Source organism: Nansenia antarctica, assembly GCF_963989245.1.
Source record: "Nansenia antarctica genome assembly, chromosome: 17".
Taxonomy (NCBI): domain Eukaryota; kingdom Metazoa; phylum Chordata; class Actinopteri; order Argentiniformes; family Microstomatidae; genus Nansenia; species Nansenia antarctica.
In genome coordinates, this window is record NC_137687.1 from 4275358 (window position 1) to 4303132 (window position 27775).

The 27775-nt window shown below is 43.9% G+C and overlaps 4 protein-coding genes across 4 annotated transcripts; 3 read left to right on the plus strand and 1 right to left on the minus strand.

Moving 5' to 3' along the window:
* Nucleotides 1-1621: 1621 nt before the first annotated feature.
* LOC308172811 (leukotriene B4 receptor 1-like) lies at nt 1622-3540 on the plus strand (the record flags this gene model as incomplete). Its single annotated transcript, XM_080547760.1, has 3 exons — nt 1622-2148; nt 2345-2609; nt 3130-3540. 3 exons carry the CDS (start codon nt 1622-1624, stop codon nt 3538-3540), a joined length of 1203 nt encoding a protein of 400 aa, XP_080403886.1.
* A 2980-nt stretch (nt 3541-6520) lies between these two features.
* LOC308172812 (leukotriene B4 receptor 1-like) lies at nt 6521-8290 on the plus strand (the record flags this gene model as incomplete). The annotated part of the gene is made up of 3 exons (XM_080547761.1): nt 6521-7047; nt 7425-7689; nt 7901-8290. 3 exons carry the CDS (start codon nt 6521-6523, stop codon nt 8288-8290), a joined length of 1182 nt encoding a protein of 393 aa, XP_080403887.1.
* Nucleotides 8291-14093: 5803 nt separating this feature from the next.
* Nucleotides 14094-15497, plus strand: LOC308172813 (leukotriene B4 receptor 1-like; the record flags this gene model as incomplete). Its single annotated transcript, XM_080547762.1, has 2 exons — nt 14094-14636; nt 14925-15497. 2 exons carry the CDS (start codon nt 14094-14096, stop codon nt 15495-15497), a joined length of 1116 nt encoding a protein of 371 aa, XP_080403888.1.
* A 1334-nt stretch (nt 15498-16831) lies between these two features.
* On the minus strand, nt 16832-19473 carry ltb4r2a (leukotriene B4 receptor 2a; the record flags this gene model as incomplete). Its single annotated transcript, XM_080547763.1, has 5 exons — nt 16832-17144; nt 17628-17671; nt 17971-18171; nt 18623-19184; nt 19469-19473. The coding sequence occupies 5 exons, from the start codon at nt 19471-19473 to the stop codon at nt 16832-16834; spliced, it is 1125 nt and encodes a 374-aa protein (XP_080403889.1).
* Between the last annotated feature and the right edge of the window lie 8302 nt (nt 19474-27775).

The following is a 27775-nucleotide window of genomic DNA, read 5'->3' on the forward strand; positions in this document are numbered from 1 at the left end:
TAAATTACATTTTATTCTACAAGTGAAGTTTATAAGGTAAGGCTCTATTTGAGGTATCCGTTCCAGTTAATATGGTGCTGTAATGGAAACTCTGAGGAGAGTTTAATTTTTCATCTGTCAACACATGTAGTTTGTTTGTTTATCTGGTTGTGACCATGTTTGTTCTAGATAAGTTCCTTTAATGTTTTGTTCGTGCAGTGTTTAATAGACACACAGAGGAACTCAAGTGTAAACAAGACTGTCTCCCTTTGAACCCTCCTTGTTTGGAACCCTCTGTCATTATCTAAAAGCATGTACATCAGAATTAGTTACATAATTGAAATGAGATAATTGGTAGAATAATAGTATAGTATAGTCTAAAAATGCTAACATGGAGGTAATGTAGGTAAGGGAAAGGGGACGCGACAGGGTTTATCCGTTGCTGTTTCATCATGATAGAAGTTGTGACACCGGTTATTCATGGTCAATATGAGCAGTGATACAGAACTACATATGTGACAGCCGCTGGTGAAACCGGGAACAAGTCCGCAGCCGATCAAATGTTCTGACTTTTATTCTGAAAAATGTTAATACATTTTGATGTTGTTGAAAATCAATGACACATTCCTAGGGGGTATTCCATGAAACTCGATTACAGGTAATTCAGGCTTGTTTTCATAATTCGCGATAAGTTCCATTCCCTGAAGGTGGCTGAAACAATTCGCTGTTACGTTGCTATGCAACCAATCCTCCAGAACAAACCTGGTAGTTATAAGGTTTACGGTCTGGTTTAAGTTAGATGCGTGACAAAAAATGTCTCACAGGCGGAAACAAAATCCCGAACGACAGTTCCGTCAAGTGTCTTTTTGGAAATATTAGGTCCCACCTTTTTACGAGATAGATAGATAATTTGATAGATAGTTTGAAAAGGCTATGCCTTTTGCCAGGTCGGAATTGTAAATAAGAATATGTTCTTAATTGTCTTACCTTTATTTAAATAAAGGTTAAATAAAAAAGAAACAAATAAAACACACACACACACACACACACACAATAACAATGGACATTCGTACACAACAAACAAAACCATCTTGTTTTTGGGTAAGTTACCCAAAAAGAAAGCAAAAGATGTATCGACAGACCACAGTCTCGTGAAAAGTAGGTTGATCGACAAAACTTTCTCTGTGGATAAAGTCCTTGATGGCAGCTTCCGTCTTGTCAACAAACATGCACACATGGCTATTTATGAGGATGTGGGCTGTGAGTATGGAAGGGGAAACGCCCACCAGACAAATACGAATGCTTTGCTGACAAACTATAGGTATTCAGTGAATGTAAAACTGGTGGTTATGATATTGCGTGGGTTTTTCACTGCTTACATTTTCGTCCTTTGTCAAAAAACGGAAAACAATTGGCTCGATTGCGAGGTTTCACAATCCCCCGACATGCAGACCTTTTCACCAAGCCGTGACACACATACCACGGCTATCCTCTATTCTGCCTTTGACATGTTCTCCTCGTCTTGTTTCTGTCTCATCTCTCTATATCCTCCTTCCAACAGGTCTGAGGACATCTAATTCCAGCATTCCAGAACCCCGAGACTTCCAGTTCCAGACACTCCAGACTCCTCAGTTCTCTCTAAATGGCATCATCCACCTTGTCTATGACCTTCCCCCAGCTACCCAACACCTCTAACTCCTCCTCCCCACCCCTCCCTCCCTCCTCCCCATCTACCCTCCCCCTATCACACCAGATAGGCATCTCCATCCTGGCCCTAGCGTTTCTGCTCGGTTTCCCTGGTAACCTGTTTGTGGTGTGGTCGGTGGTGTGCAGGGTGAAGAAGCGCTCGGTAACCTGTCTCCTGGTGTTGAACCTGGCCGTGGCGGACGCCTTGGTGCTGCTCAGTGCTCCGCTCTTCATGCGTTTCTTGGCTGGCGGACGGGGCTGGGAGTTTGGGGCACCAGCCTGTAAGATAGTGCACTACTTGTGCAGTGTGAATATGTATGTGTCCATCTATCTGATCTGCCTGATGAGTGCGGACCGCTGGCTGGCGGTGGCGCGACCCTTCCTGTCTCAGAGGATGCGTACCAAGAAGTTTCTCACGGGTGTCCTGCTGGGGATCTGGGTGATGGCGTTCCTCCTGGCCCTGCCTATGCCCTTCTACCGCAGGTACAGTTGGGAGATGGATTGTGTAGGGTTTGAGTCTACATGGATATTTGTGTTCATGAGCTTGAGGGATTGAAAGAATGTGAAAAATGTAATGCTTTCTAAAAGATGGACCTGAATTGACTGATTGATTAGAGAACCGATATCTTTAATCTCTCTCTCCCTCTCTTTATCTCTCTCTCTGCCCATCCGTCTCCAGTAACATACCAATTAGCAAATCTGTGAGCATCTGTGTGCCGTACCACTGGCAGAGTGTTCGTCACCAGGTGTTCCAGTACATATCTGAGACGCTACTGGGTTTCCTGATACCCTTCACCTTCATCACTGTCTGCTACACCTCCGTCATATGCCGCTTACGCAGCGCCATGTTCCAAAAGAAAGGACAAGGGAGTCGCCTGATTCTGCTCATCATCAGTGCCTTTGCTCTCTTCTGGCTGCCCTACCATATCATCAATGTCTTACAGGTGTAGTATTTGTTTATTAGTTCATCTACTGTATTTTGTACAGGTGCAATTCCCCATTATTATTTCCCCAATGGTTAATCATTCACTCTATAAGGTCATAATGCATCACATTGCGTAGGATCCGCCGCACGACCCCGTGGCCGGCAGCCCCAGAGGAGATAGCCAGGCAGACTAGCTGTCTGGCTCCTCGAGCCCGACACCGTTATTCCGGCACCCCGGGGGCGTTGTTGCGCGACGGAAATTTCCACGTCCGGAAATAGTCCTATACCCCCCTTGGGAGCGGCCGCTCAATATGCCGCTCCCTGTGGGCCCCGGCCATATCCGGGTCTGGCGAGACCGGGATTCGATCCCAGTCCCCGGTGGGCAGCTTGCACCAGAGACTGATGCTTAGACCGCTGCGCCACCGCGGGGCTCATTCCCCCTGTATTTTAACCTTTTCATCACCCTCTGTTCCTTTCTCTGCCCCTCTTCCCCCTCTTCCCCCTCCTCTTCTCTATGTCTCTTCTTCACCCCCTTCCAGGTGTTTGGCATGCTGCTGGGCAACGGTCCAGTGACCAAAGCAGCCAGCACAGCTCGCCCCAACGTGACAGCCTTCGCCTTCCTGAGCAGCAGCGTGAATCCCATTCTCTACGTCTTCGCCGGCTCCTCCCACATCCGCAAGGCCGGCCTCAGCTTCATGGCCAGGCTCTTGGAGGGCACCCATTCTGACGGAGGCTCCGCCTCTTTCTCCCGCAGCACACGGTCCAGCCGCAGCTGCTCTGTCCACGACGAGAGCGCCACCCTGCGCAAGCTGTCAGTCAAAATGGTTGAAGGGCAGTTGAAGGGAGGGAAAAATGGAGGGGGTCGTGGAGCGGTAAATCAGGAAGTTGAGATGGAGGTCAAGGACCGGCCGGAGCTTAAGACATTGGCCTCTTTTGATCAGTCAGAATAATGTTATTTGTTACGTCCTTTTGAATGTTAGTAATGAGGTTAGTAATTAATGTTTGTTAATGTCTTTATATGTGGAACCCCGGAGGATTAGCGGTCGCTAAGGCAGCAGCTAATGGATATTTGAATAAAGAATAAAGAATTGCAATAGATTTATTTTATTTAATGCATCTCCTTGACATGATTAGCTTTTTGATAAATGTGCATTATTTAAGAGGAAATACGTATACTATGTGTTGTAATTCTTGCTTTAAAGTACCGTAATAGACATTACAATTGTGATGTTGTTTTTTCACAGTTATTTTACAATATGTATTATGTTTTATCTAGAAGTTTTAATTTGACTGAATAAATTATGTTTAAATGCATTATGCCATTGGTCTATGTGCTTTACAGATTTCTAGAGTTAGAGAGAGTTAGAGAATACTAAGACAACAACAGTCACAACATAAACACAGGCCCTGCATGGATATTTCACAATGCACCTTCATTGGCACAATCACTGATCTCATGTAACTTTGTCCTCCCCTATAAAGTATGTTAGATCAATAATTATGTCAAGGAAGGAAGGAAGGAATCGGAGGAGGAAAGGACTGTTCACCTCACACATGAGAGCAAATGATGCTGCTCCAGTTTCAGAATCGCCCCTTTGCATGATGAGGAAATGGTATAATGGCGGTAAATGATTACTCAATGTTTCCTGCAGCAGTTGACGCAGTGTTTTCATTGGAATGCGTGTACTACTTAGGCAGAAGACTCAATAGCACACAAAGTTAAATCCAAACTAATCCAGTAAGGCGTTGGTAAATCAGGGTTCGATAGACAGGTAATCAATCAGAATGCAGTCATAAACCGTCAGGGAGAAGGCAACAGGGAACGTCAGGAGAACGAAGCGAAGATCAAAAACAAGGAATTCACTGGAAGGGTACAACAGACTCACAAGCATTTGTAAGAGTACAGCATACTGTATACAGGCTGGACAACATTAGCCTAACCCTAACCCAACGAAATGGTACCATTGAGGCCCAGCAGCGCCTCCACCTGCTGAGGAAGCTCAGGGCTTTTAACGTCAGCAAGGACATTTTAACCCTAGTTTACTAATCACTCATTGAATCCATTCTCACCTTCAATAACACATCCTGGTACAACTCCCTCACTGTCAAACACAAAACCAAACTGTCCCGTATAGTCAATCAGGCAAGTAAAATCATCGGCTCACCTCAAACTCCCCTGTCTGAAATCTACAACCGGTCACTAATCAGAAAAGCCACACAAATCACACAGGACCCCTCTCACCCCCTCCACCAATCATTTCAGCCACTTCCATCAGGCCGTCGTTATAGAACTCCACTGGCCCGGAAAAACACATATAAAAAATCATTCATTCCCACTGCAACCACCGCCCTGAACATTTTAAAATAGGAAGCACACTGTTTTTCTTACTATTATTTTTAAATGACTAGACTTTTTTAATAGGCACTACACTTTATAAACACTGTTATATCTGTCTGTTTTTATTGTATGTACTGTATGTGACCTATGTGTGTTTTTAATGTGGATAATGTATTCATGAACTGCACAAAGCCTGTCAAAGGAGAATTTCTGTCACTCTGTGACAGACAATAAAGCAATCTTGAATCTTGAATCTTGAATCTTGAACTCAGATTTCCGGGTTGCGTGACGTCAACTCCCGGAGGTCTACAGGATAAGATTAGTTATGAGATCTTATGTGGCCTGATCACACGCCACCATCCCATTTTTGTCCTGAGGACAGTTTGGTCTGTGTGGTGTGATGCTCTGGCGGTGGAGGGTGAGAACATGTTGTACATGGTTACAACAACATGTTCAGATTGGCACAGACGTGTTTCCATTTTGTGGTCATTGGGTGTTCTTTATGTTTCCTCTCTTACATCCTTAAACGATGACGAAAGCCAGAAAGCCAATGCTGCTAGAGATTGGAGCCAGAGGCGTTGACAGCAAACAAGTGCAATTTGTTCCTGTGGATTTTAAGTCTCAAAATCAACGGTAAATTACATTTTATTCTACAAGAGAAGCTCTACACGTTCAGTTTGTGAGGTAAGGTGATATTAGCTGTTAGCTGAGACGTTTTTAGGGGGGTAAATTCCCTGAAGTCAAATTCACCATCCCCCCCGGAGGGGAATGTCTTGAGGTGTCAAATCTGTGATGTCATGAGTTGCAATAGATCAATAAGATGAATGGTGATTGGCTGACCACACACAATATGATCAAAGCTGTTCAATCCATGATTTTTTATCTTCATGTCTGGGGTCTCTTATATCTTATAATCCTTATATGTGTACCAGGCATTAAGACACCTCACACTGTAGGATCGTCTTTAGAGCCATCCGATAATCGGGCGTTTGCTGTCCTTGGTCGGAAGGGGGAAAATCGGGGGAAAATCGGCCAGATTATCTTTATGTGTGTACCGGGCTTAAAGAAATGGGTCTTCAGTCTCTGACGGAAGATTGGGAGTGAACGGGCTGAAGTTTGGGAGGTGACCATTGCCTGTAGCAGGGGCTGTCCCTTTTGCCGCCTGGTAGGCAAGCACCACGGTCTTGAATCTGATGCGAGCTGCTATCGGGAGGGAGCCAGTGCAGGGTGCGAAAGAGGGGGGTGACATGAGAATCCATTGCATTGCAATATTTTGGCTTGACTAGCGAGTGTGTCATTGATGTTCAATAACGTTGACATTTATTTACATTTTTCGGAATAAAAGTCTGAACAATTTGATTGGTTTCCGACTTGCTCCTGGTTTCGCCAGCTGCCGTCACATACCACGGCTATTCTCTATTTTCCCTTTGACATCCTCCTCCTAACTTCTCTGTCTTCTCTCTATATCCTCCTTCCAACAGGTGTGAGGACATCTAATTACAGCATTCCAGAACCCTGAGACTCTTGCAAAGTTCCAGAACACTGAGACTCTTCAACGTTCCAGACACTCCAGACTCCTCAGTTCTCTCTAAATGGCATCATCCACCTTGTCTATGACCTTCCCCCAGCTCCCCAACACCTCTAACTCCTCCTCCCCACCCCTCCCTCCCTCCTCCCCATCTACCCTCCCCCTATCACACCAGATAGGCATCTCCATCCTGGCCCTAGCGTTTCTGCTCGGTTTCCCTGGTAACCTGTTTGTGGTGTGGTCGGTGGTGTGCAGGGTGAAGAAGCGCTCGGTAACCTGTCTCCTGGTGTTGAACCTGGCCGTGGCGGACGCCTTGGTGCTGCTCAGTGCTCCGCTCTTCATACGTTTCTTGGCTGGGGGACGGGGCTGGGAGTTTGGGGCACCGGCCTGTAAGATAGTGCACTACTTGTGCGGTGTGAATATGTATGTGTCCATCTATCTGATCTGCCTGATGAGTGCGGACCGCTGGCTGGCGGTGGCACGACCCTTCCTGTCTCAGAGCATGCGTACCAAGAAGTTTCTCACAGCCGTCCTGCTGGGGATCTGGGTGATGGCGTTCCTCTTGGCCCTGCCTATGCCCTTCTACCGCAGGTACGGGAGATGGATTGTGTAGGGTTGAGTCTACATGGATATTTGTGTTCATATGTCATATGAGTTTGAGGGAGTGAAAGAATATGAAACAATTAATACTTTCTAAAAGATGGACCTGAATTGACAGCTTTTTTGATTACAGACCAATCTTTACTGAATACTGAATTTGGCATTTTGTTACACAGGACAGAAATCTATTCACATCAATATTTACACATCAAAGTCAATGTATGCTTTGAAGCTAATCTTCTCTGTCTTTTATAGTGAGTGCACTTTACCAATTATTATTTCCCTCTCTGTGTGTGCTCTCTCTCTCTCTCTCTCTCTCTTTCTCTCTCTCCCTCTCTTTATCTCTCTCTCTGCCCATCCGTCTCCAGTAACATACCAATTAGCAACTCTGTGAGCATCTGTGTGCCGTACCACTGGCAGAGTGTGGGTCACGAGGTGTTCCAGTACATATCTGAGACGCTACTGGGTTTCCTGATACCCTTCACCTTCATCACCGTCTGCTACACCTCCGTCATATGCCGCTTACGCAGCGCCATGTTCCAAAAGAAAGGACAAGGGAGTCGCCTGATTCTCCTCATCATCAGTGCCTTTGCTCTCTTCTGGCTGCCCTACAATATCATCAATGTCTTACAGGTGTAGTATTTGTTTACTAGTTCATCTACTGTATTTTGTACAGGTGCAATTCCCCATTATCATTTACCCAATGGTTATTCATTCACTCTCTATGATTACATTGTCCCATACAGATGATTTGCCCCTGTATTTTAACCTTTTCATCACCCTCTGTTCCTTTCTCTGCCTCCTCCCCCCTCTTCCTCCTCCTCTTCTCTTCACCCCCTTCCAGGTGTTTGGCATGCTGCTGGGGAACGGTCCGGTGACCAAAGCAGCCGACACAGCTCGCCCCAACGTGACAGCCTTCGCCTTCCTGAGCAGCAGCGTGAATCCCATTCTCTACGTCTTCGCTGGCTCCTCCCACATCCGCAAGGCCGGCCTCAGCTTCATGGCCAGGCTCTTGGAGGGCACCCATTCTGACGGAGGCTCCGCCTCCTTCTCCCGCAGCACACGGTTCAGCCGCAGCTGCTCTGTCCACGACGAGAGCGCCACCCTGCGCAAGCTGTCAGTCAAAATGGGACGATTGAAGGGAGGGAAAAATGGAGGGGGTCCTGGAGTGGTAAATCAGGAAGTTGAGATGGAGGTCAAGGACAGGCCGGAGCTTAAGACATTGGCCTCTTAAGGTTAGTAATTAATGTTTGTTAATGTCTCTCTATCTCACGAGGTAGGCGGTCGCATTTTCGCTTCCTCTCTACCCTCCCACCACCTTTGTCTTGTCTGCTTTTTGCCTCCGGAATGGCACTTTTCTCCGCGGGCTACATCATGGACTCGTGAGAGAAGTGGAGGGTTGTGTGCCTGGCGATTCTCTCCCTAGAGGACGTCGAAGACGTCTACCTATTTGGATTAACGATAGCAGAACATCTGCTATTTGGCCTGAGCATTGTCCTGGTGAGCATTGTCCTGGTCTATCGGAAAATTGGAGACGGCAGCTGCATCCCTTAAGCTGGCCGTCATGTTAAACGAGATGGGCAGAGCAGTGAGCTATCGCGAACATTGCTAACCCAAACAACTAATCTCCATTCCGGCCCCCCCCCCTGCTCGGCCCGAAAGGCCGTCTGCAGAAAAGTCCCCCAGAAGATTCACATGCAAAGATGCCTTCTACACCCCCCCCCTCTCCCATCCCTCATGGACACCTGTTGTTGACTTTTGACTGGCCCGATCGAGGTGTTATCGCGATGACACTCTGCAGAGTCACCGAGATTGTGGACCAGCCAGGAGGGAGCCACAGCATCAAACACGGACTTCCTTCAAGGACTCACACATACATGGACATGCACCCCCCCACACACCCCATCCCCCCGCCTTCGCCGCCCCCCCCCCACAGTGTTGGCACAGTGCGCCGATCAGATAGAAGATGTTCTACAGAGGGTGATGTAACCCTTCCCTCCCCTCCCTTCCCCCACCCCTCCCCTGCTGTTGTGTATTGTTTCCCCCCCCCCCCTTTTCTTCCTTTCCTTGTAATCTTTGGTTGTATATGTTCTATTGTAAAGCGCTTTGAGTTGCATTTCATGTACGAAAGGCGCTATTTAAATAAAGCTTTACTTACTTACTTACTTACTTACTACGTAATGTGGAACCCAGGAGGATTAGCGGTCGCTAAGGCAGCAGCTAATGGATATTTGAATAAAGAATAAAAAATTGCAATAGATTTATTTTATTTAATGTATCTCCTTGATTGATTAGCTTGACATGATATCTCCTTGACATGATTAGCTTTTTGATAAATGTGCATTATTTAAGAGGAAATACGTATACTATGTGTTGTAATTCTTGCTTTAAAGTAATAGACATTACAATTGTGATGTTGTCTTTTCACAGTTATTTTACAATATGTATTATGTTTTATCTAGAAGTTTTAATTTGACTGAATAAATGATGTTTAAATGCATTATGCCATTGGTCTATGTGCTTTACAGATTTTTAGAGTTAGAGAGAGTTAGAGAATAGTTAGAGAATACTAAGACAACAACAGTCACAACATAAACACAGGCCCTGCATGGATATTTCACAATGCACCTTCATTGGCACAATCACTGATCTCATGTAACTTTGTCCTCCCCTATAAAGTATGTTAGATCAATAATTATGTCAAGGAAGGAAGGAAGGATCGGAGGAGGAAAGGACTGTTCACCTCACACATGAGAGCAAATGTGACACAGTCTGATCACTTGGTCCGCATGTCGGCAACCAATCAAAATGTTCGGACTTCTCATGAAACACGGAACGACGTTTCAACGTTGTTGTGAATCACAACACAAACTCGCTAGTCAAGCCAAAATACTGTAATGCAATGGATTCGGTGAGTAATCCCCACTGCTACCTAGTTAACTATGACACTACTTTACAATGTTAACAGGCTCACAAAACAAGCTGTGTTTGTTGATTAGCGATGTGTCATTGATTTTCAACAACACGGAAATGTATTCACACTTTTCTAAAGAAGTCTGATCATTAAATCGGATCCTGACATGAAGACCAAAGCATTAGATTGTGTCACAAATGATGTTGCTGCAGTTTCAGAATGGCCCCTTTGCATGATGAGGAAATGGTGTAATGGTGGTAAATGATTACTCAATGTTTCCTGCAGCAGCTGACGCGGTGTTTCTATGGGAATGCGTGTACTACTTAGGCAGAGGACTCAATAGCACACAAACTTAAATCCAAAATATGTATTATTGGAATGTGTACACAGAATGCAATAAGGATGCAGTCATAAACCGTCAGGGAGAAGGCAACAGGGAACGTCAGGACAACAAGCGAAGATCAAAAACAGGGAATTAAAAAAACACTAGTAAATATTGCTGGTAAATTTGGCACCAGCAGGGATGAAGATGAACTGGCACAGACAGGGGTAAACACAGACACACGGGTAAACACAGACACACTGAAATACACAGGGAAGGATGATGAGGAACAGGTGAAGCCAATCAGGGTGGGGTAGAATCACAACAGGCGGGAAACACACACGTGTGTTGAAACTGAAACGGGAGACAAGGTGAGTAACACAAAAATAAACAGGAAACATAAAACAAAGACAAACAAAAACTAAGGAACAGAACGAGACGTGACATTAATAGAACAATGTTGTGACAGTTATTCCACAATGTACCATCCATGTAGATGCCCTCTATGTACATATTCCATACACAGACTCCAAACTTAATGGCGAACCCTCAACAGCTAAATGGTATACAAGAACCATCATTTCCACCTCATGAGCAGTTGGGCAGTTCACAAGAATCAAATCAGGAACCAAGCCATTCCTGGTGCTAAGAGGTCACTGACCCTGCATTATGGCAAAGCACTTCCAGTGACATTGTTTTTTTGTTTTGTTTTTACAACTTGAGTTCTGACTATATCAACGACGACTGGAGTCTCTTGTCTCATGTTCTACAGACTAGGGCAGTTGAAACCAGTAAAGGTCATTGCGCAAGATCTTGCCATGAGATCGTGCATCGTTGCACGTTGAAGCTGCAAGCAGGAAAAGGCATAAAAGATAAATCTCTGGATTTATGAATCGATAATTGCTCATTCAAATTAAGATCGTTTTTTAACCCAGCCCTAGATTTGGTCCCTCACTTGTTTTGGTACGTTTTATAAAGTGAGGTTCGGGAATTGTGACTAGTCGTGACCATTGTCAGAGTTTTAAATACAAGGACTAACAATCCATGATATTAAAATTATATTTTTAAACATGTCATAGCTATACAGTGTTTGACAAACATGCTTACAAACAATACAGTGAAACAACCTCATATGTTGGGTCTAGATAATGTACTGAGCTCATTAGGCATTGAATAAATGAATAAAAGACCTGTTCCTTTCAAACAACACAAACAAGCAGCAGTTCATCAACATGTTCAGTGGTCACCTAGTCTCAGGCGTGGCAGTTCATAGACTTGGTTATAATGGGTTTGTTCAAGTGGGGTATTAGGGCTTATCTTGCCAGGTTCTTTCTTTCTCGGATGGGGGGGGGAGATGTTATGTTTGATAACATAGGTTATGCTATGCTTAGTTTATTACACATCGCCAGTAGGGGGCGCTATATTCATTACGTGACTCAAGCGGTTTGAGGTTTGGTTTTGGAGGGTGGGAAGTTAATTAAAGCTCAGTGGGTTTTTGCAACTGACCACGCGTGTATGTCCGTTCTTCACTATACAACAAAACTGTCTTCAGAACAATAATGGGATAGTGGTGTGTGATCAGGTTACATAAGATCTTAAATGATCTTAACTCTTAAGTCTTATGTCTTAATGGTAACAGTTACTTACTCCCCTCATAAACAAGTAATCTAACGTCAATCTTGAATACCTCAAGTGTAACTTTACTGTCAAATCTAACCACCAAATCGTGAGTAAAAAAAAATAAAAAAATGTGCAATACTGAGAATCTTCTGTGTGTATTGAATTATTAATTAATTGCAGAATTTCCACATAGGCTACCCAATGGCACAATGGTCATTAATGAGGACTTGAGATTTCACCCCTTTATTAACATGAATAACTACTGTAATAAACCATGTATTACTGCCTAGGATATGTGTAGTCATGAATTCACCAAGCGTTGGATTGTTCACCCACTAATTGTCAGAACTGCAGAGTCACTACCCATCTTCCGTCGGAGACTGAAGACCTCCATCTCTTCAGGTTACACCTTAACTGCTCCTCCTGAGACATCTACTACCCCCCCAGCACTGCGTCTCCTGAGACACCCGCTTTTCCCCTTTACTGTGTCCCCCAAGACTTCTACTGCCCCCCTTGTACTGTTTCTCTGTTCTCCAGTGTCTATATATATATATATATATATATATATAAAATAATAATAATATTAATAATATTAATAATAATAATAATAACCTTTTCCTTCTATCACTGAGACTGCCAATGGCCCCGGGCCTGAGCTAGATTACTCTTCCTGCTACGACTGGTGGATTGATGATTCACTTGCTTAGTGTCAAATGTATTGAAGTCGCTTTGGAATAAGGCGTCTGCTAAATGCCCAAAATGTAAATGTAAAATGTAAAAATCTAAGTATGACATTATATGTTGTCTATTCTGTAAAGCTAATGTGGAAATTCCACAGCGTGAGATTGTTTATTCAACCCAATAACGGATGTTGATATTATATAAGTATATCTGCAGACAAACTGAAGAGGACTCTGACGTCAATATTGTCCCACCTCTCTCCCTGTAGCTCTGGCCACCATGGGGTCCTGCAGGGAGGTGACATGAGGCCAGTCTGTCCAGAGGAGGGTCCTACTGTCAGTGATCACCACCATCCTGTGACCAGCCAGCTGTGAGTACTATAATACAGAGGGCGTGTGTGTGTGTGTGTGTGTGTGTGTGTCTTCGTGCCTGCGTGTGTATTTGGATTATCATTATTATAGATTGACACATTAAAGTTGTGGGTTTCAAAGTATTTAACAGGATGAATGAGTATACCAGGGAAGGCTGGTGGAGGTAGAAATCGGAGGACAGGCTCAATGTAATGAATAGAATGGAATAAGAAATGGTATCAAACAGTATCAAACAAATATATTTGATACCGTTACTTACTTATTCCATTCCATGCATTACAATAATAATAATAATAATAATAATAATAACTTCATTTGTATAGCGCTTTTCCTGCAAACGTTGCAGCTCAAAGTGCTTTAATCATTATATAATCTTAATTTAATTATTTTGTCATTTAAATGCAATATTAAAAGGATGGGTTTTTATAATCTTAATTAAATTATTTTGTCATTTAAAGGCAATATTAAAAAGATGGGTTTTTAGTCTTGACTTGAACATATTTGCTGAGGTTGCATCCCTAATGTAAACTGGCAGTGCATTCCACAATTTGGATGCATAACATGAGAATGCAGCCTCACCAAATCTCTTCTTCTTTTGTACATGGTGGTACGCAGAGAAAACCAGCGCCAGAAGACCTGAGAGCTCTGAATGAGCCTGTTCTCCGAACCTTGCACCCTCACCAGTCTCCCTTGTATGGATTGGTACCCTAGTCGAGTTACCATTTGCATCACAAAATGTATGTTTGATTCATAATACTTTCAAAGGGGCTTTGACTGAAAAATAACTCGAAATGCCTCACGAGCTTAGTTTAATGTCTTATACCATCAAACACAAAATATAAGCTTGTTTTAATTGTTTCTTTGTAAACAATGAAATTGTAAACAAACACTTTTTTTTTGCCAAAAACATATGATGAAAACTGTAATTCTATATAGTTATCATAGATAGTCAGTCCTTGCATGCAATCACCCCCATCTATGAATTTGAGAGTATTTACATTTCTCCAGATCCATCCATCAGCTGTTGACCAAACAAAATTGGTGGTTTGACCACGTTGTTATTGTTGGAATCCCAGATTATCCCTTTAATGAACTGATATATCTCTCTGTCTCTCTAACACTCGATTAGATGGAAGTCTCAGCATGGAACATTACAACCTTCTTCTTCAACGCATCCTCTCCTAACTTCACCCGCCTTTCCTCCTCGTTCAGTAGCTCCATGCTGTGGGGGGCTATGTTCATGGGTTTGCCTGGAAACATCTTAGTAGTCTGGACCATCCTATTCCGGCTCCGTCATCGCTCCGTCACAGCCCTCCTCATCCTCCAATTGGCGGGCGCCGACATTCTAGTCCTTCTGAGTGCACCCTTCTACCTGCGACAGCTTTTCTTGGGCGGAGTCTGGGAGTTTGGGCAGGTGGCGTGTAAACTGCTACACTACATCTCTGTGGTCAACATGTTCGCCAGCATCTACCTGGTCACCCTGATGAGCCTCGACCGCCACATGGGCGTGGCGTGCCCCTTGTTGTCTCAACGTGTCCGTACCAAGTCCAGGCTCCGCCCCACCATGGCCGCCGTGTGGGTACTTGCGTTGGTGTTCGGCATCCCGCAGCCCTACTACCGGCAGGTCAAAAAAAGGGTGTGTATCCTGTACCACCCCAGCTCCGCCCACCAGGTAACCATAACGATTAGTTTTGTGTTCAAACGTCTTGCGATTCTAGTAGGATAACATTGTAAAGTATAACATTATCAATATTGATTCTGAGTAAATATGGATACCTAATGCTGTGTAATCTAGTAGACTGTGTAATCAAATCAAGTTTTTCATACAAATGATTGAAACAGATTAGTATGGAGTACAGTACTTAATAGACATCATATGTGTAACCACATTCATGTAAAGTAAAATGCTCTTATTGTAACGTTTGTCCTGTTTGTCCAATGCTTGGAACCTCTCCACCAGATGTTCCAGTACTCTCTGGAGGCAGTGGCTGGGTTCTTGGTTCCCTTTTGCATCATGGCGGTCAGCTACATACGAATCGCCTGCAAGCTGGCATCAGGCCGGGCCCGTTGGCGCCACCGCCCATACAAGAAGACCAATTACCTCATCTCCCTGATCGTCGTGACCTTTGCCCTCCTGTGGACACCATACCAGCTGGTCAACATCCTGCACGTAGCGGCTATTTCATCCGGGTCATCCCCGGGGTTGCTGAGGTTCTGTCTGAAAGCCCGGTATGTGGGGATAACCTTAGCCTACCTTAGTAATGCTACGAACCCACTGCTCTATTTCCTAGCAGGCTCCACCTTCACTGGCTCCACCCCTGGGTGGGGCTGTCTGACTCGCCTCCTGGAGGGCACCGCCTCTAACGTGGACAGGAGGTCCAGCAGGAGAGCTGAGCATGATGGGATTGGAGGAGAGCAGGACGCTGGTGGAGGCAGCAGACGTTCTGCCGCAGGGGTGGAGATGACACGAGTTCCAGGGAGGAGAGAGGGAGAGGGGGATGATAGGGAGAGTGGCTCGAGGGTGAATGAGTGAGAGACATGAATTACGGAACTGAAGGACCTGCAAGTCGTTACATGACTGGCCAGTCATAATTGTTTGGCAAGCTGTCTTGAGTTTCCAATGGCTAGCCAATGTCTTTCTGCACAGTGATGGTGAAAAACTTGTTGACACATGGAGAGTCAGTCCCCTCCTTCTGAAGGAAACAGTGTTTCTAGATGGCAGATTGCATCAGCAAAAAGAAAAAGAAATCACTCACCCAGATCAGCGGAAGTTGTACATCACTTGTGTTTGACATTTCCATATTGTAAAAAAAAACAAAAAAACATTCACTTGCACAACATTGTGATTCTTTAGGTTTTGAAAAATACTGTGTTTTTGAAATCCACCATTTGTACAATTGCAATTAAACATATTTCTTTCCATCTCTGCTTCACATAAAGTACAAACATACAAATACTGTATCAGACACACTCACACTTGTTGAGATAGAGAGAGAGAGAGAGAGAGAGAGAGAGAGAGAGAGAGAGAGAGAGAGAGGAAGAGAGAGAGAGAGAGGAAGAGAGAGAGAGAGAGAGAGAGAGAGACAGAGAGAGAGAGAGAGAGAGAGAGGTTCAGACAAAGACAGACAAAACATACCCATTGTAAATATACTATATACTGTACATACATACTGTAAGTCAAGTGCTCTTGTTGAACCCCCCCCCCCCCCCCAACAAAACCTGCACATTTCTATACCAGACCTAGGCAACAATATTTGAGAAACTTTAGATGTAGTTTGCCTTGCCAGCAGCGATTGCATTTCTCAGACTATTCCAGTACTTCTACTGTGCCTGACAAGTGAATCAAGCACACCTTATGTTTTTTTTTTTAAATATGCATTTGTCTCTGTAAGTTAAACCATAGGCTGCCCCTGGGACACGTGGATTAGGTAGGCCTACAATGACATCAATATAGATTCATATTATAGGCTTACAGTTTTGCTGAAATATATATATATACTATACTCCTAAAACATACAATGACAATATTTTGGAGGCATTCTAGAGTAGTCAGTGGGACAGGCTATCAACAGTGCTCCATCAACAGTGCTTATATGATATTATAACCACTTGATAAATTGTCATTCATATGCTGAATAAAACATGCAGTTCACTGTAAAAAAAAGAAAGAAAGAAAGAAAATAACGGAAATAACGGAAAACTGTCTCAACCCCTGCCGGTTTAGGCAGTGAACAGTAGCACATGGTCTATACCGCCCTCTATTGGGCACCAAGAGATTAGCATGGGAGTTAATTCCAGCACATGGTCATGGACACTTCTCCCTCCAAAACAGCTTGAAAAAATGGCTTCCGACTTTGTGCCTTGTCCTTATTTGCCATTCTTTACCGTTTTCACATTGGCGTTTGCATTGTTGGCGCTGGTCGTGGACTCTGGGTCTTTCTCCTTCAGCATGACCCCGTCGGCGTCCCGGTCTTTATCGCGGCTGTTCTGGCTGTTCTGACGGCTCTTCCTGCTAGTGGAGTCCAGGGCTGTTCCCTCGAACAGGCGGGCCATGAAGGCCAAGCCGTCCCGCTTGATGTAGGACTTCCCGGCGAAGGTGTAGAGGACGGGGTTGGCACAGCTGCTGATGAAGGCCAGGGCGGAGGTGATGGCACGACAGGTCTGCCAGATATGGTCTAGCCTACGGAGAGACGGGGGGAAGGATGGAGAGGAGAGAGAGAGGGAGGGATGTCAGTATGAGACAGCCTACGGAGAGAGAGAGGGAAGGATGTAGAAAAGAGACAGAGGGAAGGATGTAGAGGAGAGACGGAGGGATGTTAATATGAAAACCAGAGAAGGATGGTCGTTTTCTCATCAAAAGACGGGACGGAACGTATGATTGTAATCCATTGATAACAAGGGTGTTATGATGTTACTGTAGCTATCATGACTGCCAGATACTATCCAGCTTGTGGAAAGAGGGATGGAGGAAGGATGAAGAGGTTCAATCAAATGGTTATAAAATACAGAAAGGGGCTGTAATGTTTTTTATTCTAGATTTGAGGAGGCGTTATGATGATACTGTGCTGATAATGAACCATACATACAAATGGTGGTTGCAGTTTAGAGGATGAAATTGCTTTAAGGCACCATTTTTCATCAAGTAACATCACTCTTACAGTACCTTGCTTTTAGGGCTGAATCCTTTGGAGACAGTGCTGCAGCGACCTGCAAAGACAGAATCAATGTATTCAAACAAACATCTCATCTGTCCTTGGGCAAATACATCATTGTAATGAAACAAGTGCAAAGACATAAGCAGGAGAGACACAGAGTCCTCCCCAAGACTGCTTATTACTAGAGCTTTATTAGTATTATCACTTTCTGACCATGTGACCTGACCAAGAAAAAAAACGACCAAAGAAGGTATCCTGACCATACAGGTCAGACACACCTAAATAGCTTAAAACAAACACAAACTCACACGCTTCTACACACACACACACAAACACACAAACACACAGTACCTGAACCATATTGACGGCGTGGTAGGGAAGCCAGAAGACACAGAAGGTCACGACTATGGCCAGGATCAGTTTCTCACTGCGAATACGACGCCTGAACTTTGTCTGTCGGATCCTCCGCAGAATGCAGATGTAGCTGCCTACGATCAACCCGTAGGGAATTACGAACCCCAGCACCAGCTCCAACGTGTACTGGAGAACGACCTGTGCAAAGGTAAAAAGGATGTGTATCAGGACAAGTCGTGACGTCAGAATTATAAGGTTCTATCTCCATTTTTGGTCAAAATTGAGTTTTTTACATAATCTGATCCATTAGGTGTTTATTAATGCCTGTGTGGTGTTGTTTTTCAAATGTTGACATTTTTGAGTTAGTAATTCATGAAATACAAAGGTTCCATCTCAGAAAACATAATGGAATGTAAAAGCTTTGACGCTCAATATCTCTGAACTGCCCTAAACGGAGATAGAACCTTATCATTCTAAGCTCACGAAGTATCACCTTGACAGACACAATGTACTTGACACTATCTTGACACAACAACATCGTATACATACAAGCACTGATCCTCACATGTGTTTGAACACTGTTGTGACATTTGAACATGTCACATGTCCGTCCGTCCCCCCCCCCCCTCCCTTTCTCAGTGTTACTCACATGACTCTGTCGGGAGTGAAACGACTCACACACCAGGCGACTCTTCCCTGTAGTTCTACTCGTATGCGTGGCCTTCTGTTGCCTGAACAGCAAGGCCGGGACGGAGGAGGCGAGCACTAGGACCCAGAGTCCCAGCAGCACACGCAGCACAGTCTTCCGGCTAGCGAGGGCCCCCACGCGCTGGGGCCACACCACCGCCACCAGCCTGTGCAGGCTCATGAGCATGATCAGGTGGATGGAGGCGTACATATTAGCCAGGCACAGGTAGAAGAGCACCTTGCACATGACGTTCCCAAACACCCAGGTCTTCTGCACCAGGTAAACCACAAAGAAGGGGGTGAGCGCCATCAAGGAGCCGTCGGCGATCGCCAGGTTGAGGATGAGTAGGGTGGTGACGGACCGCTTGCGGGCGCGCGCCAGGATGCTCCAGATGATGAAGAGGTTGCCGGGGACCCCGACGAGGAAGACCATGCCCAGGATGAGCGCCCCGACCATGGTGGAGACGCTGTTTCCTACGATGCTCTCGTCAGGGACAAACACCTGGGTGGTGTTGAGTAAGTGACTGTTAGAGAGGGAGAAGGAGGGGGGTGGGGAGGGGAATGGAGAGAGCGAGGAGTGGTTTGAGAGGGATGGAGGGGTTTTGGGAAGGAGGGAGAATATGGAGTTGCTGGTGTTCTGGGCCATTGTTAGGGAACCTGGAAGACAGAAAAGTCATAATTGATTATTCAGTCCCTCAAAGTATTTTTCTCTAATTGTGGCGCCCCTCTGAGTCCGCCAGTGCTTGGTAGGGGTTTGTACCAAGTAGCCAAGTTTGTACCAGTAGGGTTTCTCGGCACGGCACTGTACGTCATGGCCAACAGCGCGCCCTACCTGTGACAATAATATTGGCGATAAATCACAGCCTTGAGGTGATAGATCATAGATGTGTGGTGGTTTCTTTACTGTTTACCAACTTACGCCTTTCTAATAAACTAAGCTAAACTAAGCTACCCTAAACTAAAACTAAACTAAACTAAGTACCCTATTTAGGCCCCAGCATCATAATCCCTGTTACAGTACATTTGCGTCAATGACCCTGTCCATTGTTTATCTGTAGGCCTACATTTATACCCCAAACCTTTCAACTTGGTCTTGAAGGGATCATGCTGAACATGCTGTTTCCTAATCCTACGGTATGTCCTCTTATTCGGCAGAGGCTATTCTGTAACAATAGGAGGATTGCCCATAAGTGTGTGGGAGTAACAGGTTTTAACTGTGACTTGCGTGACCAGACTTGAGTGGTTAAGAAAACAGTCGGCGAGCTTTATGGAGAAATCATTCTATCTCACTCTGAGAGCTGTTAAAGCTCTCTCTGTAGGCCTATCTCTTTGTCTAAACAATTATTATTATTATGAAGTATTCTTACATAGTGTGTGCAGCAGTGTAACATTACAAATTAAAAAGGTGATGTGCCTTGGTTTTTTCTTGTAATAGCGGATTAGCACTTGCGAAGAAACACACATGTACGTGCGTACGTTCATGCACACACAGGCATGCATGTACACACACACACGCATGCACACACACACACACATCAAAATATTGTGAAAGCAGTCATGCATTCTGTATCCACATATCCCAATATTGCACATGTTCTGTATGTAAATACTAGTTCAAATGTTCTTGTCAATAATTATACTTGATACAAAGAAATGGAACACAGCATGTCAATACATGTCGAACATATTTGAACTTACTCTGTTAAAGAACGCACCTTATAATCTAGTATTCTCACTCTCACACACACACACACACACACACACACACACACACAAACACACACGCTAACCAAACCTGTTTAACCTTCCACAGAGAAACTTGTACCGGTGCTATAAGTCGTGAGTGCATAAACAGGTGTGTGGGAGTCAATTAATTTCAATGCTGATTGATTGTCACAATGGCCAGTTTGTATAGTTGGCGTGGTTCAGTAGCAGGGTGAAGGCTAGGACATCAGAGAACATGTTCAGAAAGTATAGAGCACAAACAGAGCTCAGCTGGACACCTGTGTATGGTTCTGTTGAGCAAAGAGAGTTGACAGCTATGACAGTGTCAAATGGATAGTGTAGTTAGTAGAACACTGCATCTTCTCTTGAGCTCTTTGAGCTTTTATCTCTGATAAACAAAGAACAACACTCACAGTAGGGGGAACAAGTTAGGACTCTTCTCTAAGACGAAAGAGTAAAACCCACACTTAATGTCATCATTGTCGTCACCCCCCAACTAGAAGTTGGTCTGTCTGTTTGACTCAAGTATCTTCCCAACAAACTCACCTGTTCCCATACTGTCAAAGAAGAACTAGCTAATTCAAGACTATCAGCCAGCAATCAGCATTATTTGATCTAAGTTTAGAACAGAAACTAACTAACAATCAAATACAAATATTTCTACTAAGGTCAATTTACATATTTTGTTATCGAATGTACTGTATGTTGGAGACGGTACTACCAGCTTCTACCATTCCCAGAGATACATGAAGAGGAGGATGCTTTTAGGAGGGAAAAAGAGAGGGATATTTACTCACCAATTATCCAGATCCTGGGGGAAGGAGAAAGAGCAAGGGGAAGAGACAGGACAACAATAGACCCAAGATAATATATTTGATATTATATTTGATATATGATGTATATCTTCCTCCTCTTCCTTCTCTCCACGTGTTTGTATTCCCCCTCTCTCTCCCTCTCTCTCTCTCCCACTGAGCTGACATGCTTGCTGTGGCATGCAGTGGCGTGTAAAGAGAAGGGGGTGTGTCTGCTCTGCCAGGCGGTCCTCTGCTGTCTTTCTAACGTCTCCACCACACCTTAACATACCTAAGCCATTACAGGTTAATGACCCTTCCCTCTCTTGAAGAGAAGTGTGGCACACACGAGCTGGCGCATGCATGCACGCGCATGCAAACACACTCCCACACACACACTCCCACACACATATGAATACGTCTTGTCCAGCCCTCCTGCTGTTTCAGAATATATCATCAGATCAAGCTTTTCAGAGAGAGATACAGAGAGAGAGACAGATAAATCATTTAGAATAGAATAGAATAGAATAGAATAGACTTTATTCTCCTTGTACAGTTGCCTATACAATGACATTGTAGTGGTTCTTCTGAAGGTGCAAAAACAGAAAAACATATTCACATATTCACAAACATATACACATATAACATATCACAAATATTACACACTAGACAAATTAAAAAGCGAAAATGCTATAAAACAAGCTAAGAGACAATGAGGTCTGTGGTGTCAAGTGCAAATAAAGACAACAATCTTAAGAAAATAAAAACAACTATAAAAGCAAGCTAAAAGACATTTAACATTAGAACAGCCGTGTCTATGTAACCTACTCTTAGCCTCAGGGGTCAAATGACAGATTTGACTGATTGTCTTCAAAATGGGAAGTTCCTACTTACACACAAAGACCACTAATTGGTGCGTCCTGGAAAGCTTTAATTAAAAACGGTATAAATAGCTTCATACTAGCTTATCCTGATGTGATTTTGAAAATGATACTGTGTGGTAGAACGCACATAGTATCTAGGAAAAGTCATGAAAGGAGGGTACTTTTTATTTTTTTACTCACTTGGTCAAATGACCACACCCATGGCTGTTCTAGTGTTAAATCATTCACCATAGTGGAGTGGAGTGGATAGTGTGTAGTGGATGTAAAACACCACACAAATCCAAAGATTTAATTAAAAGAAAATGTTTTGTTTCACTAACTGATTTACTGAGTTATAAAAAGGCCAAGTCAGAAATGCTTTTTTTTTTTGTGGTCCACTAGTACTATCTGCTGGACAGGTTTATGTTGATAGTTGACAGATATCAGACGGTAGAAATTATTTTTAAATAAATTATTTTATTTAAATTATATGTCTACGTATCAGCCCTGGGTCAAATAACATTTTAACATTTTCAAAATACAGCGTTGGAGTTTGCCAACAGGGCTAGGTGGCTGTGGTCTGCACTTTTGGGACTATTCCATTGGTTCGATTGCACCAGGTAGTTGTGCTGCCCGATCACGTCTCTTCACAACACTGGCTCCCCGCTGGTGGAATGAGCTTCCCACGACTGTCAGAACTGCAGAGTCACTACCCATCTCTTCAGGTTACACCTTAACTGCTCCTCCTGAGACATCTTCTGCCCCTCAGCACTACGTCTCCTGAAGACACCCGCTCTTCCCCTCTACTGTGTCCCTAAAAACGTCTATTGCCCCCCTTGTACTGTTTCTCTGTTTCTCCAGTGTAAAAAAAAATGGTTTAGAAGAAGGTCATAGAAGAAGGTTTTTCCTTCTATCAAGGGCCCCGGGCCTGAGCTGGATTACTCTTCCTGCTACGACTGGTGGATTGATGATTCACATGCTTAGTATTCAAATGTATTGATTGTAAGTCGCTTTGGAATAAGGCGTCTGCTAAATGCCCAACATGTAAAATGTTAATGTAGGTAAACTCAATCCAACACAGCCTACTGTATGTATTTGAAATAACCAGGTCTGATACATGTACATACACGTACAGTACACATTTCAGGAAACTAATATGTCTGACTGAAATGCATGTTAATTGTAATTACGTTTAAAGTGGATGGTACATCCGTTTTTTTACTTTTAGATTAAATATCCATTGATTCCTAAGGAATATAACTTACTTATGCCTTGTGAAAACAAATGACATGTTAACACTTGTAGAGCCAAAATTACAGCTTTTAGCCAATGGAGGTTTAAAATTGAGGATTTAAATTCCCTGCTGCCGGCCAGTGCGAAATGCATTCAGGGAGGCAGTATGCATACTGTGTAAAGTAAACGGTCGGCTGGGTTTGGCATACTTATTATGAATTTAGTAGGCCGTATGCAGTATATACTCATTGAGTATGCTAGTATGCAGTATGCAGTATATACTCATTGAGTATGCTAGTATGCAGTATGCTAGTATGCCATTCCGAACACAGCCAGAGAGATCAACCGGCAGGGAGTGCTGGGAAGTGAGGACAGAGATACACAGGTGCCAAACTATGGAGGGTGTATCATGCCGTATTTAAATACAATACAAACATCGGAATGCAATACACACATCGGAATGGAATACACGTGTAACACCAAATACAATGCAAAAATACGGAATGTTTGTGCCAAAATAAAAGCAATGTGTATTACATTTGAGCGCAGCGTATTCCATTCTAGCATGTGTATTGTATTTGGTCACGAGTGTATTCCATTCTGCATGTGTATTACATTTGAGCGCAGCGTATTCCATTCGGTCATGAGTGTATTCCATTCTAGTGTCGGATACTAATTTGCATTGTATTTGCAAGTGCCATAATACCTACATCGGAATGGAATACAATGCAAATTACACCGGATATCGAAAAGCAATGCAAATGAGTATCCGCCCATATGCAAATTAGTATCCGCCCATAGGTTCTGCCCTTTCCGGCCATAGGATTCGCGATGCCAACGATGACGACAGTTTCTGTAATAGCTTATTAATAAAGATTCGAAAAATTATGCTGACCATCGTATTATCTTAGTTTAATGTCATTTCAATGAATCATATAACTTTTATTTACAACAAGCACAACACAAAAATCGCTATTATGCACCGTCTTTGTCCGCGAATAACACCGGCTGTGGAGGTGGTACACACTTTGCTAACTTCACCATCTGTCTACGGTCATTTTGAGCCCTTAACCACCGCGCTGACACCCCGAGAAGTTATGCTTTTAACCGTAAACTCGATGAACCGGGAGTTGTCCAGTTGACAGCAGGGGAAGAGAATAATTCTACCCCGGAATTCCATTCAAATGCCCGCGTCAGTCAGCCTTTTCCGTAGAAATACATCGCTCCGTTATATATCTAACGTTACATGTTTTAAGGCTGATCTGTGCATGATAGTGCTGCATTATGTTGATCTATTTATATCGATCTATAAACGCGGAGATTGGAGCCCCAGACAGCGCTGCACTCGTATCTATCTTGAATGCCGATGCTGTGGTACTGTGCTGAATGAACCATTCGCTGACTGTCTTAATAAATCAAGTACAGAGATTCCAACCCGTGTTGAACATTCTATTTCCTTGTCAAATCGTGTATGCTGTCATTGCTGTGCACCATGAGATGACAACGCATTTAAGATCACAATCCTCAATAAATTGATTCCATCGTTTTACCGACAAGAAGATTCTACAATCTATCAGCCTTTCCGTAGAAATACATCGCTCCCTGTATAACGATATATATCTAACGTTACATGTTTTAATAGTAAGGGCATTTTACCAGATATTTGACCAATCTGCGAAGTAAATCGTTACCAATAAATGTCTTCACCAATGTGTTTCTAAAGGTGTGTAATAACATGTCCTAAAAGGTTGAAATTCAACTCCTGTGGGAAACCTCATAAAAAACTGCTCAAAGTTGGGGTACCGATAACCGATTTTCGAAAATTCGAAAATGCTTAAATTGGACTTGAGTAACTTTTGAGGGGTCAAACTAGGCATTTTTCATGATTCTGAGTTGATTGCAAGCACTATAAATAATAATAAGCACTATAGCATGTAGTGTATTCTTATTGATTATGAATCAAAGAACAGTTAGTTTAAGATAATTTAATTAGTTACAGGCAGGTTTATACATTACATCTGTTCCCCGTGGATCCTGGGTGAGAAGAGCGCGCTTTGCCTCTGTCTCTCCCCCTTCCCTTTCAGAGGGGAGGGGCCAGCGTGCATGTATGTCCCTTCCCAACCCCCAAAGGTCCCTGCTGGTCATCTGTGTCCCTGCATGCCCTGGCATGTGTGTGTGTCTAAAACATACCACATATTCATACATAGATCATACATACTACAGAAATATACTACACATCCCCCCTCGGACCACCCAGAGGGTGTTCCGAAACTAAACTACCATAAAACAAAAACAAAAACACAAAACCCCACAAAACATTCCCAAAAAAAAAAAAAAAAAATTTCAAATAAAATTAAAAATTAAAAAATAAACAACAACAGACAGAAAAACTACACCAACACACAACACAAGAAGCACAATAACACAGACCAACCCAGGACCAGTATCAGGAACCAAAGATATCATAAACAAAAAATAGAAAACAACCAATAATAAAAAGAATTTTGAAAATAACAATCACAATTAAACTAAACACAGTTTATCATGCACAAATCAATACAGAAACTTCCAACGACCGATGTTTTCTTTGTCCTTGAAGCGTCGGGGTCAGAGGTTACTAGCACTTGTACCCAGTTGGAGAACAGCCTTTACCGCTGTCTCAGATTGATAACACTTCCATAGTCAGGAGCTTTCCATTTTCGTTGCGCTAGGAACAGAACCTCTCTCCTAGCTTTGTATAACCACCACATCACTTCTCAACTGACCTCAATCACACGATATAGAAACAAACAAACAATACACAAATAATGACATTCAGTTATCATAACACATAATTCTCCAACAGTAAGCATAGGACAAAGGGAATGCATTAATGCATAGATCTTCACCTCAGGTGAGGACTAGTCTTCTGAAAAGTTCATTAACGTGGACTGAGTGACTGATTTTCCAAAAACAGTCAATGAGGCCCTGCCTTCTAAGAAAGTCAAAAATCATGTCTGCTATAATAGGTGCTCCTATCTTGGCAAAATAAGTTTCCCATGCCCCTAAGACCGTTTCCAGCCATGCTATCATCTGCTGTCCATTCCCGTCGTTCCCTTTGATCTTCTGCTTCACTACCCTATTCATAGTCTTTAATCTTTTCCTAACTGGTCGTCGTCCGTCAGTGTCATTGAGGTTCAGGCTACCGCCTGGTCCCCTCCCACGCTGATCAAGGTCTGGGGAGTCGCCCTCAGCATCATCTGAAGCATGGTGCAGGCACTCGCCAGCATCCCCAGTAGCACAGGTGTCCAGGCTTTGGACACTCCCAGGCTGGACCTCCAGACTGTCAGCACTCTCTGCTTCGTTGGTTTCTGGTTCATTGGCATCTGGACAGCTTTCCGCTGTCCCCTCGGTTTCAGGCACTGCCGGTAATGTCACTGGCTGCAACACTGGCATTGCCACTGGCTCTGGCAACACCACAGCATCTCCTCGTAGCTCCTCCTTCTCAGGTTCTCTGGGGACCTCGGCACCTGTTGGCACAACATCCTGCCTACTCTGTACATCCACCCCCCTGTCCACCACCCGTGGCCCTATTGGGGTAGGGATATGCCCAAACACCACTGGTGTACCCACTCTGATGTTGTTTCTCCAACAGACCCCACATTGACCTAAAGCATGGTCAATCTGTTCCATCAAATATGGACTCCAAAACCCATATTTCTTGGTGATCTTGCGTCTTACCTCCCCCCTAGCCACATGTGCTAATCCATGAGCTTCCTGTATTAACATGCCTAATAAATCTGAGGGTGCTACAACCAACCCCTCATGATTCCTCCATAGACCTGTGTCATCCTGACTTGCCCCCCTTGCTAGCCAAACGCTCTTGTCTAACGTAGTTACTCTACTCTGTAACATCAATAAATCCTCAAGTGTGACCATGCCCTGTAATTGCTTTTCATGTGTGACCAGAAGACCTTTACCTGCCTTGTCTGCTCCTGTAATGGCTTTGGCTGCATCCTCTGCAGCCCTGTTACCTTGTGTGACATGTGATGAGTCAGACCTGTGTGTGGCACACTTCACTATAGCTAATTCCTTTGGCTTCATCATGGCTTGTAACAGCTTCATGATCTGTGCGTGATGCTGTATAGGCGTACCATCAGTTCTCTTAAAACCCCGCCCCCTCCATACAGCTCCATTAAAATGACAAACATTATGTGCATAGGCAGAGTCGGTGTACACTGTCACTCTCCGTCCGGTTCCCAAGTTGCATGCTTCTGTGAGGGCAATCAATTCAGCCAACTGAGCCGAGCAAGGCTGAGGAACTGCCTCAGCCTGTTCTACAATAAACTTTGAATTCTGTGCTTTAACTAAGGAATACCCAGCGCACAACGTTTCTCCTACCCCGTAACAAGACCCATCAACCCAATATTCTATATCAGCTCCCTTTAAAGGCAAAGCTTGTAGGTCTGTTCTATGCTTAATCACTCTGGCTGTCGATGGAATCTGAACACCGGATGGCATCGT